We start from the raw sequence: 11,959 nt of genomic DNA on the forward strand, positions 1-11,959 counted from the left end.
CTCAAAAGAGAACTCAAAAGACTCGTGTGAAATGGAGTATGTAGGGCGAATTCTAGATCGTGGGACTGACTATATATACGCAATCCACCAAAGAAATCCGAAAGAAGGATTTCTGAATTTACAATAGAAAGGACCAGCATAATCTACTTGGAATGGTCATGGCTTCTAATCCGCGGGGATGAAATCTAAAGGCAGCTTAAAGACCTCCAAAACACCCTGCTGAAGAACCACTATCCACATACGAAGGATTGCATACGATTTGAACCATGAAAATGCATTTATTCTTTTTTCGTAGCATAAGCTCATCAAACATGACTCTTGGACAGGCAAAAGACAAAGGGTGGAACCCATTTATATCTTGAACTAGGCAAACCCCATTTAATCAACGTTAGCAAAGGTGAAGGAAGGCTGGCCAGGCACGGCGTTCTCAGCATTCAGACCTTCGCGAACCTCACCAGTGGCAAGGACCTTGCCAGACTTACCGCCCTCATTGACGATAATCAGCTCGATCTCCTTATAACCAGAAGTACGCTTCAGGCCGGGAATCATCGCAGACAGATACTTGAGCTCGTCGAAGGGCAGCTTGCGGCCGAAGACGAGCTCGGGAGACTCGCGGCTGCCAACCAGGCGGCGCTTCAGGGTCTGGACGAAGGGCATGGCCTTCTTCATCTCGCCGAGCTTGCCGACCTTGGCGTTGAGCTCCTTATCGTTGATAGTGACGGTCAGAGAATCGAAAGCCTCGCGCACAAGGTCGATGTACTTGTCCTGCCAGGCGGGGAAGTTCTCAGCATAGTAGATAGTGAGCTTCTTGGGCTTGCGCGGGTCGAAGTTCGAGGCCTTGCCCTTGGACAGACGCTTGGTGAACTGGCCCTCGGAGGACAGAATGCTGGAGGCGGTGCTGCGGACGTAGTTCTGGGCAGCACTGAGGTCCAGCTTGGGCTCGGGAACGGTGGGGAACTTGGCAAAGTGGATGGACTCGGGCTGTGGATTGGTTAGACTAGGTTTCTCGTTTGGAGGTTTTATAGATAGGGGGCATCTGACCTTGTTGAGAACCTCGAGCCACACGTACTCAGCCCAGTGAGGAGCAATGGGGGCGAGCATCAGAGCCTGCAGCTCAATGTAGCGCAGGATGGTATCGCGGTGCATGCCAACACCGGCAGCGGTGGCAGCCTCACGGTAAGTATCACGAGCAGCAGTGAAGTCATACAGACCAGACTTCAGGGCAAGCTTGAAGTCAGTGCTAAAGAAGAACGTTAGCAACGCACTGACCTAACGTTAAATCGTACCCCAACTTACTCTTGGTAGTGCTTCTGGGCCTCACGGACAAGGCTGTTCAGCTCGTTGTCGAACAGCTCGTCGAACAGCTTGTCAGAGGCGTTCTCGGAGGGACCAGTGCGCAGGGAAGTATCCTTGACAACCTCCTCAATCCATTCCTTCAGAGTGAACAGACGCAGAATGTTGCTGTTGGCGACGGCCTCCTCGAAGTTGGCATCCTCGATACCATCACCGGCATCGGCAAAGGCGATACGGGTAGCATCGGCACCGAACTTGTCGACGGCGTCCTTCAGGGTAAGGAAGTTACCAGTACTCTTACTCATCTTCTCGCCGTTCAGCAGCAGGTGACCGTTGGCACGAACACCCCGGGGCCAGTACTCGGGAGGGAAGAGAGCAATGTGGATGTACAGGAAGAAGGTCAGGTGGTTCTGGATCAGATCCTTGCCGGAAACACGGACATCCAGGGGGTACCAGTACTCAAACTCGCGACGCATCTGGAGCAGAGCATCCTTGCTGATACCGGACTTGGAGATCAGCTCGTCGCTGATCTCACGACGGGTGAAGATGTAGTCCCAAACCTCATCGATCATCTGGTCAGCGGTGACGTTCAGAGGACCGGTGGTCTTGCCGTAACGGTCACCGTGCAGGAGGTGAGCGATGGTGTAGTAGGCCATGTAGACAGTACTGTCACTCAGGGACTCGACCAGGAACTGGGTGTCCCAGGGCAGCTTGGAGCCCAGACCGTAGGTACGGGCACAGGCCCAACGGTTCAGCCAGGACAGGTTCTTCTCGAAACCGTGCTTGGTCTCAGTAGCGTAGGTGTTGAGCTTGTTGACAACGTGGTTCAGAGTCTCCTGCTGCCACTCGGCGTCGTTCTCACCGTAGTTCAAGAACCACTGGCCGAGGTATGCAACAACACACTCGTCACCAGAGCGAGAAACAACCTTACCCATAGGGTCGGCGAAGGGGAAGGCGTCGCCGGTCTGGTACAGAGACTGGCGGACCTTGTCCTTGGCAACGCTGACGGGCTCGCCCTTGAACTCACCCACGATCATGGTACCCTTGTAGAAGCCCTCGGTGTAGGCAAGATCCTTGGCCTCGGCGAGCTGTGTGACGTCCTTGGGCGAGTTGATCTTGAGCTGCTTAATCAGAGCAGGAGCGGTCAGGTTGCCGTAGGTAGGGGTATCGATCAGAGGGAAGATTTCCTTCTCAGCCCACTCCTTCTTGATACCGTAGTAATCGGCCTTCTTGATCAGGTCCATCAGAGTAGCGTAGTCGTCGGGGCTGTCCGAGGGAACGGAAGTAACGACACCGGTACCCTTGGAAGCGGAGACGCTCTCCATGGGCAGAATGTACACACCCTCCTTGTGGAAGGACAGAGGAGCGTTGATAAGAGTACCAACAAAGGCGGAACCAGGAGCCTCAAGGACGAGAGGAAGCTCATCCTGGGTCTTAGGGAAGTAGCCGTTCTCGAAGAAGTGGCCCTGGAAAGCCATGTTCCAGGCAGCACGCTTGGTGACAATAACGTACTCCTTCTCCTTCAGCTTGAACAGACCGTACTTGATCTTGGGGCCAACGAAGCAGTTGGTCTGACCGTACATGGTCTCGGGACGCAGGGTAGCGGGAACGAAGAAGACCTTGGCATCATCCTCAATCTTACCCTTGACAATCTCAGCAATCTCGGGGGCCCATTCCTTGACCTGGAGCTTCAGGGCAGTGTATTCCTGAGGACCAATGCCCTCACCCTCCGTGCGGTCGTGGTCCATGCAGGGCTGGCCATCCTTGGGCGAGTAGATAGTGTAACGGTTACCGTACATGATCTTGCCGAGCTCGTGCAGGCGGTTCATCTGCCAGCGGACGAAAGCATCGTAGTAAGGGTTGGCGTCGGTGGTGACAAACTGTCTGCGCCAGTCAACACGGGCACCCATGCTGTCCAGATCACGGACGGCAAGAGGGGGGAAGTGGTGCAGCCAGTGGTTGGCGTCAGCGAACTTGTGAATATCCTCCAGGGGAACACCAATGGCCAGCATGATCTGGAACTGGTACTTCATCTTCACAGTCTTGGCGGCGGCCTTGCTCTTCTTGCCGGAGAACTTCTCGGCCTGGGCCTTGGCCTCGGGCTTAGACTCCTGGGTAGGCGCAGCGGGGGCGCTGGGCTCCTCGTCCTCCTGGTATCCCTCGAAGTTCTGGCCGAACATCTTCACCTCGTCGCGCAGCTTATCGGCACAGGCCTTGATGGGCATACCAGTGCAGTGGAAACCGAGCGGGAACAGAGCACGCTTGCCCTCCATGCGGGCGAAACCGGTCATGAACTCGACCTTACTGGCAGTGAAACTGTGACCGGCGTGCAGGGTACCGTTCATGTAGGGGTAGGCCATGGTACCGAAGAACTTGGGGTGCTTCTCACGCAGCTCGGCGGCAGTCATAGAGCCCTGGGGGACTTCCTCGAACGAGGGAGCATCGACCTCGAAGACCTTGTTCTCCTTCCATTGTGCCTGGTATTTCTTCTCAATTGCAATGAGGGAATCACGCTTCTCGGTCTGGGCAGATCATAGTACAGTCAGCAACTTGCGATTATAGATCCAAAAAATTTGGGGAAAAGCGGCCTAATGGAGGGGGAGGGGCAAGTGGTCACATTTTCAAGCTTCAGGGTGTTTTTTGTGCTGTTGCTCGGATCGAGCGCAGCAGCGGACGCAGCGGCGGCTGCCATGATTTATTTCAGCCGGATTGAACCCTGTTTGCAAGACTCCCGAGGGGCAGGGAAACAAAAGATCGCGGGGTGATATAAATTCAAATCGGATTGTGCCAGTGACTCAAAGGCGGTCGAGAAGCGGTGGCTGTGACTGGCCGAGATTTCCGCACGTGCCTCTTATCTACTTGAATCACAATGGTGGTGGCTATGTAGAATGTGAGTCAAAGTCAATAGATAAGAAAATGATTCACTGGTTTATGTTACTATGATTTCAGAAGATGCTTGGACCAAGTCGTTGGGTTGGTTTGGCGGCCAGAACGTGTACTGCATATAATGTATGTATCACGTGATTCGATATCACGGAGCAACTTTCGAGCGCAAGAGTTTCCGCAGTCAAATTTCCCCAGATCCACGACAACACACACTAAGCTCTGAGTCAGGCCATTGAACAAGGGTTCTCGATTCTCGGGTCAATTATCCTCTTTGTCGACTTCAATAATTCCTCCGCAGCAGGGTTACCCCCTGTGCGACACACACTGCCATCATGGTCAACCTATTCAAGCGGATGCGGAAGCTGCAGACTGTAAGTGATTCGGAATAACAGAGTCGTGAGACTCAATTCTTGAAAACTTGATAAATGAATTGAATCGGTGGCTAATCTGATCCTGTTCATCTCTTCTAGAGGGTAAATCATCCCATTTTCTCCCCGTTAAACACTCACTCCTCGAATGTTATCCAACATCGAACTCGAACACCTCGTCACAACCACGCCTATTCCAGATCATTCCCACTGAATCAAACCCTACAACAACTAACCACTCCTCTCACTATCAGATCCTCGACATCCGAACCGGTACCGGCGCCGCCATCTTCCCCAGCCCAACCTCCGCCACAAAAGAATTCCCCCCGGTAACCCGACTGCACCTCACATACGCCCGCAAGATCTACAACGGCCACCAAGGCGCCCGCCACTTCTGGCGCAACTGCCTGCCCCGGCTAAAGTACCACAACCCGGGCGTCCGCATGACCGTCCAACAAACAGACGACCAAAACGCGCCTCCCGCGCTGACAATCTACTTCGCCGAGCGTCTGAGCAGCACCGCGTCCGCGATCATCGGCGCCAAAAAGATCGCCGACAAGCACGCGCCGGCCGCTGAGAGCGGCGAGAAGACTGCCGTCGTGGATCTGAAGGATCTTACCTACAAGGAGATTTGGAGTCGGGTGCAGGCTTCGACGGGGGCGGAGGAGGTTCCTGCTTCTGCGGAGGATGAGGTGGAGCGGAAGCGGTTGGAGGCTATTACGGCTAAGGCGGGTAAGGATCGTGAGCGTATACGGGGTATGCGGCAGGCGAAGAAGGATCAGGAGCGGATGTTGGCTGAGGCTCGTGGTGAGGTTGAGAAGTTGAGAGAGCTGTGAGGGGGTTCGACTGCCCTTTGATGGTTGAATCTGGTGTGTGGTGTGGTTGGGGGATGTATCCAATACACCTTTCTGGTCTCTTCTTGTTCTGCCCTACCTACGTGATGGGTGGACTGGAGAGATCACCTGTAGCATAGTATACTAGCATCTTTGATTTGTTTTGGTTGTCTTATTACGACTTTGTATTTCTTGGAAACTCTGATCAAATCCATTCGGATGGCACATTGACCTATTTTGTTTTGGAAAAGCTTTCGTTGCAATATGCTCGCTCTCGCTGTCGGTTGGTATAAAGCTAAGATGGGAGGAAAGTCCCCAATTGTAAAGAATACAAACAGCAGTCGCGCTTGGTCGTAAGAAAAGAATCATTGACCTTCACAAAGTCACACATGTGCCGAGGAACGCAAAATAATGGAAGGTCGAGATCCAGGACAAGATATGAAGAAAGAAATCCGTGTGCAATATACATCATCAGAAGCAGATATTAAAGCAACAGAGACAAGGAGTAGTTCCGTCAAAACGGAGGGGCCCCCTAATTTTAAACGTGCAAGTATGTCCATACAGTCCCAATACTGCGCCTTTTCATGCATGATCAGGGTTATAGCTGGTCTCTCCCAGCATACCTTGCCCAGTGGGTGCCGACGGCGTCGGCGTCGTGGGGTGGTGCTGTGAAGAGGGCTCTCCTAATGTTGACGGGCCGGCATGGACTCGTCCGCCCGCCGCCGCCTGTAGTCGCTGGTCCAGAGCCTTGAGTGCCAGAGCACGCCTCCGCTCAGCCTCCTCCCGCTTACCGGAACCCCGCGCTCCTCCACGCTGGTTGCTGAGGAGTGTGGGGAGTCCAGCTTCACCACGAGCCAGCACCTGTTGGTTTCCCGAGGCGATCTCATCCTCCGAGAAGGGTGTCAGGAGTTTCACTGCGACCAGCAGGGCGTAGATCTGATCGGCGACAAATGCAATAGGGGGCTGCATCACGTCGGGGAATAGGCAGGCAAAGGCAAAGGTCTCGCTGGCATCACCTTTGATACCAAAGCCATTGGTGGAGGTGCCGGTGAGATCAGGCTGTCGCTTATAGAAGCGGAGGTAGGTCCAGCTGGATAGGAGGCCTAGCCAGGCCAAGACGGCGGCGGTATCGGTTCCAATGATGATGCCGCTGATGGTGTTGAGGAGGAGGAATAGAGCAGGGAAATGCTTGACGCGCATCTTGACCAAGCCCTTGAAAATGGCGACCGTGTGTTCGGGAACGAGTTGCTTGAAGGCGACAAGGAAAGAAGCTTGAATGGCGACGCCGCCGCAGATCTGGGTGAGACTGTGTATAGAGAGGGGGGTCAACGGTCAGTTCGTTTTCCAGAATGAGGCCCCAACATAGAGAACTGGAGGGAAAGAAACATACGCTCTGGTTGAGGAGCCAGTGATGGCACCCCAGATCAGATAAAACGGAACAATCACGACATTTGGGATCAGGGCGACGGCGATGATGAACTTGCTGAATTCGCGAGACCCCCACGCGCGCTCGAGGTATTTCCCTCCATAGAAGATCGTGGCAGCATTTAGAGAGACGGTAAAGATATTCTGCTCCACAAAGGTAGCCGTGAGCAGGGTCCAGGGGTAGTAATAGAAGAGAGAGGGAACGAGGGTGAGGTAGGGAATGATGGGGCTGGTTTGGACGCTGCCGACGGAGGTGTCAAGTTGGCGCCATCTGGCGATATTGTAGAGGAGGGAGAGAGCCAACAGGCTGACGAGGACGGCGCGAGTGGCCGGAGGGATATTGACTCGGAGGGGCATTTTCGACTCGCGGCGGACGCGAGACCGCAGGGCTTGTCGACCAGAAGCCCGGAGGTTTTCAGTTGTGTAAAGAGGAACGTCTACGTAGGTTCAAGGTTGGGGGCTGAAGTTCCCGGGCTTGGAAAGGCGGCGGACCGATCAGATTAGTTCCTTAGTGGCTGGCTAGGGAACCCGCTTTAGGAGGTATACAACGAAAGCCATAGAACATAGTATTTCGATTTCATTGATCTAATTGTAAGATGCTAATGCTTGGCTTGAATTCTACAGAGGGCTTCAATTTTCGACAAAAAGTTTCACTATGGAGTGGTCTAGTTAACTGAGTACTAAGAAAATGGATATCGGCCGTACTCTAGGTATTAAAGTCGCGAATCCGTAGAATATAGTATAGTTTGAATAGGTCTCGGCAGACTAGGTCTACTCGGGCATTCAGAATCAGCTCGTTAGCAGGATACGGGCTTGTTAGAATAAGCTTCTGCTAGGTAGGAACGTGTGTTAGTGCTGACATATCCATGACATGACGTGAGTGTTATATATCTCGAAGTGGGATACCACATGGGAGGAATTCCCGACAGTTAGGGGATATGAGAAAGAGATTATTCAAATACGATACCTAAGTCCGTGATTATCGATGGGCATTATCTAGTTCCCGATGGACCTCTCTTAGCACCAGGTTAGTAGGTCGAGACTGAAGGGCTCCTGGTAATCCACGTGATAGATGTCACCTTGGAGTCCGGCATAGGTATGAGAGGAGTTGAATAGCCTCATGGGGTAATTCTGTTACAGATATCTAGGACCCGATTTAGGGATATGCCAATCTAGAAATGCATAGTATGATTATCAAGATATTATATGCAGGTGTATAGTACAAGTAGATATATTCGGGTCACGGGGTAAAAAAGCTCCGGGTGGAGACGAGTTCCGATGATGTGCAGAGTCTCCCCCTTTAAGAAAATGCGATTTGATGATCCACCGGTTGGCACCGAAAGCCGTTAGTCAGAACACTGCTAACTACAGTAATGGGCAAATCCAGGCTGAAGGGTCGAGTTCTTATTATATACGGAGTATCTACAGTATTACAGTAGTAGACAGAGTTCTACTACTATATACCTTAAGTGCACTCTCTGTCGATCCCTATCCCTGTTCTAATCCCTTAGGTCATTCCGATCAATCCGTCGTTCTCGGGGAAGACGCCACGCAGGATTTCAAGATTGAGCCCGAGCCCACTTTTAGCGTTTTGGACCAGTGGTGGCTAGTGCGCTTAACCTCTCGAAGGGGGGACCTCTCGCTCTTGTCGCTGTCACGGCTTTCTTCAGCTTCTCCATTGTCCAGCATTCCTCCAATCCGCCGTGGTTCCTTGTCCGAGTTGTCGGTCATTTGGTCATTGGGTTCTTTGGTTCTCTACCACCACCAACCACCAACCTCATCTCTCTCCTCCTTCCCTTCCCTTCCCTCCTCCTCCTTCACGTTCCACGATCGATCTTGGACGTGAACCCTCCCAATTCACCGGACCAATCTCGACAGCCACCTGCCACCTGCCATCTGCCGCTTCTCTGCTAGTCATCGGCGGCTGGAACCCCCGTCGCTTTTTCTCTCTTTTTCCCTGTGTTCCTCTCTTCCCCCCCCATTATTCTGGCCCGGTCCATCTTCAACTCTTCCCACATTTTCTCATCTCCAATTCCCACCTTCAACTTCCTTCCCTCTCCCTTGCTCTCCTCAACCCATCAACTCCCTCCCCCCCAGAATTCCCAGCCTAAAGCCGTCACGGCACTTCGGGAGACCCGTTCGCCCCCTTTCTACTTTCGGCTCACTCGGTCTAACTAAAACTTACCTGACCCTCCGCACTTTTCGAGGCCCGACTCGTGTTCGCGTTCCTGGAAGCTCCATCTGGTCTCCGCCGCCCAGAGCCTCCACTTTTGATTTTCACCTTCCCTTGCGGAAGCCCGCCTCATTCCCACCCCCATTTTCCTGGCATGTTCGCGGCACTTAACTGGTCGCACATGTAATCATGGCACAACCTGACTTAACATCGCATCATGTCAACTACCTAATATGGCGGTACGTACTCTTTCCCCCAGTTCTCCTCGAGATGCGCGCTGCAGCTCGCTAATCCCGCCCCCGTGCGCTTCCAGGTACCTTCAAGAATCAGGTGAGTAGCTGCCCCAAGCTCGGTTCCTTCTGTGCTGTCGCATCTCAACGCCGCCATGCGCTCAACATTTGCGCTCGATTCTCTCATTTCCCTCTGGTCTCATTCCTAACCGCGTTCCACCTACAGGTCATGGCGATGCTGCCGTATCACTGCAGCGCGCATGGTACCCCGACCCCCAGGCGCTTCCCTTTGCGCGCCACATTAAAACACATGCGCTAGTGTCGCTGGTCCAGAAAGGTCTGCAGTACCACGAGCTCGAGTCCTCTATTGACAAAGTATGTTCGCGCGACCCATTTTCTTTGGTGTTACAACGGGGACCATCCGTTTCTTTCTTTTCCCGCCTCCCCCTACCGGCGCCTAGCTTTCCTCGTGCCGGCCAATCTAACCATGAGCTTTAGGAGGGCAACCCAACTACTTTAACACCTGCCAACTACTTTTTTGGACCGGAGCCATTTGAAGTGAGCACATTGAAAAGCCGCGATGAAGCGAGCGCAGACCAAGCGCCCGCGCCCGCACCTGCGCCAGCACCAGCACCAGCACCAGAGCCAGAGCCAGAGCCGGCGCACGACCGCGTGACGAATGGTCACCCAGTGGAGGCTCCCCCAAAACCCGCACCAGCGAGACTAATGGCGACGAGGCAATGGAAGTTGATGAGGCCGAGAGCAAACCGGCCTGCCCACATCCACATGCGCCCGATGTGGATGGCGACGGGGACGTTAGCATGGGGGCCATGGAGCCGGAAGAGGTGCCTCAGGAACCCACTCTCAGCACGGGCAGCAGCGTGGGTATCCAGATCTCCCCCGCCAAGGCCGCTGATTTGACCCCCGACACCGCCTTGCTCGATGAAGATCACGTGCTCTCCGCAAGCTGGCGCCCACGTGATCCCTCGTTGCTGGTGGCCGCTGGAGACACTTTCTGTAGCATTTGGAAGTTGTCTTCAACGTCGGCGCCCGTTCAGAATAAGTTTTTGAACCTCAAGGGTACGGGTGCATATGTATCCACGGTGGCGTGGGATGGCATCGGTGCCAAATTGGCCGTGGCCTCCTTCCGAGACATGAAGGGAAACGTGACCATGTATAACGCAGAGGGTAACGTGGTGGATTTGTTGCCGGACCTTCCTCGTGTGATCAGTGGGTTGCACTGGGCGGAAGAAAGTCCACAGTTGGTGATTGTGGCATCTGATGAACGCACCTCTGAATTGGCTCTGTGGGATGACAGCCGACGACCCGACGTATACCCGCCGCCCCAGGTCATAGACAACCAGATCTACGATCTTGCATGGTGTGGACGCAATCAGATACTCGCCTGTGGTAATGGCGCCGTGTACGAATGTGAAGTAGACAATAACATTCGCCTGACCAAGACATACACCTCGCAGCAGGCCGACACGGAGTGGACGTTCCTCCGCTGCGCCCATACTGCCAACTATTCTGTGGCGGTCACGGCGAGCGCCACGAAAGCGTCGATCTGGATTCCCACTCATGACATTTTGATTGAAAATGCTCACCAAGATGCCATCACCGCCATCGACATTCAGCCTCAGTCGGCGTTGCAAACGAAACAAGGAAGCACCACGATCACCATCGCTTCATACTCTGCCGATAGTACAGTTGGAGTATGGCAGGTGGACTTGGAAACGAAACAATACACTTCCGTCCATCGTTTGCGCCTTGGCGCCTCGATACCCGCCCTTACCGGCAGCTTCTCTCCAGATGGATATGCTCTGGGGGCTGTCAGTAAAGATCAAGTCTTTATCTGGAATGTGGAGCGCGGTGGCGATCCCATGGCCACATGGAAAGCCCCGAGCGCGGCTCAAGTCAAGGAAGACCCTGACCGCGTAACGAATGGGCAGAATGGCCATGGACCAGCAAATCCAGACCGTGCTTTATCATGGGATCCCGATGGCAAAAAGCTCGCTTGCGGCTTAGGAAATCAAGTATGTTGATCTATTCTCAATACTATGGGATGAATTGCTGACTTTACCTCCAGATGGCTATCGTGAATCTCCAGCGGTGACAGTGCTAGCAGCTTCACCATAACTTGACAGATGCCTGGCGATTCGTTCCTCGGGTGTTCTACGCATTCGCCATAATTACGGCTTAGTTGCCTTTTACTTCCGACCACATGACTATCGAGTCGGTCTGTCTGATCATCTTACTTTGAACCCTGAACGGCGGGGCTTGATCCTGGTATTTTTTTTCCACGCCTTTCTCCAGTCTCATTCTCTTTGCGCCCATGCGACCACCCAAACCAGTTGCCTTGGGAATAATTCTCCATCTAGAGGCCTCGAAGGGCAATTCTGTCGGTATACTGCATTGCATACTGCACTGCATATTGCACCACAGGCCAACCCTTCGATTCCATTCCGCCGAAAGGCGGATGCAGTCAATGGCCTCTGCTCCTCCACCCCCTTTCCTCTACATATTTTCTGTGAACATATAACGTTTTTGATTTAGAAGATGCATTACGGCATGCATTTGCTTTGGGAACTAGGTTGGGTACGGCGAACGATTCACGGATTTCCGGCGAGAGTGGCCTTGTCTTTTTACAATTCTCGTTATATTTGTTTGGGGTTGGTTGGTGGTCTGTGGTTTTGAACGTCACTATTTTTCTGTTCGTGTGCATCTCGAATGTTAAAAAATGTATGAATC

At 53.3% G+C, this 11,959-nt stretch overlaps 5 protein-coding genes across 5 annotated transcripts; 2 read left to right on the forward strand and 3 right to left on the reverse strand.

Annotated features, from left to right (window-relative positions):
* Positions 1-378: 378 nt before the first annotated feature.
* On the reverse strand, positions 379-3,985 carry N7496_002355 (leucine--tRNA ligase CDC60; the record flags this gene model as incomplete). The annotated part of the gene is made up of 4 exons (XM_056695286.1): positions 379-981; positions 1,042-1,240; positions 1,297-3,815; positions 3,911-3,985. 4 exons carry the CDS (start codon positions 3,983-3,985, stop codon positions 379-381), a joined length of 3,396 nt encoding a protein of 1,131 aa, XP_056557498.1.
* Positions 3,986-4,511: 526 nt separating this feature from the next.
* N7496_002356 (mitochondrial 54S ribosomal protein mL61) lies at positions 4,512-5,383 on the forward strand (the record flags this gene model as incomplete). The annotated part of the gene is made up of 2 exons (XM_056695287.1): positions 4,512-4,550; positions 4,802-5,383. The coding sequence occupies 2 exons, from the start codon at positions 4,512-4,514 to the stop codon at positions 5,381-5,383; spliced, it is 621 nt and encodes a 206-aa protein (XP_056557499.1).
* Positions 5,384-5,962: 579 nt separating this feature from the next.
* On the reverse strand, positions 5,963-7,162 carry N7496_002357 (rhomboid family protein; the record flags this gene model as incomplete). The annotated part of the gene is made up of 2 exons (XM_056695288.1): positions 5,963-6,686; positions 6,771-7,162. The coding sequence occupies 2 exons, from the start codon at positions 7,160-7,162 to the stop codon at positions 5,963-5,965; spliced, it is 1,116 nt and encodes a 371-aa protein (XP_056557500.1).
* A 1,164-nt stretch (positions 7,163-8,326) lies between these two features.
* Positions 8,327-8,536, reverse strand: N7496_002358 (uncharacterized protein; the record flags this gene model as incomplete). Its single annotated transcript, XM_056695289.1, has 1 exon — positions 8,327-8,536. The coding sequence occupies one exon, from the start codon at positions 8,534-8,536 to the stop codon at positions 8,327-8,329; it is 210 nt and encodes a 69-aa protein (XP_056557501.1).
* Positions 8,537-9,167: 631 nt separating this feature from the next.
* On the forward strand, positions 9,168-11,324 carry N7496_002359 (WD40 repeat domain-containing protein; the record flags this gene model as incomplete). Its single annotated transcript, XM_056695290.1, has 6 exons — positions 9,168-9,217; positions 9,292-9,308; positions 9,435-9,583; positions 9,707-9,898; positions 9,946-11,244; positions 11,298-11,324. The coding sequence occupies 6 exons, from the start codon at positions 9,168-9,170 to the stop codon at positions 11,322-11,324; spliced, it is 1,734 nt and encodes a 577-aa protein (XP_056557502.1).
* Between the last annotated feature and the right edge of the window lie 635 nt (positions 11,325-11,959).

Source organism: Penicillium cataractarum (assembly GCF_028827025.1).
Source record: "Penicillium cataractarum strain IBT 29864 chromosome Unknown utg000002l, whole genome shotgun sequence".
Taxonomy (NCBI): Eukaryota; Fungi; Ascomycota; class Eurotiomycetes; order Eurotiales; family Aspergillaceae; genus Penicillium; species Penicillium cataractarum.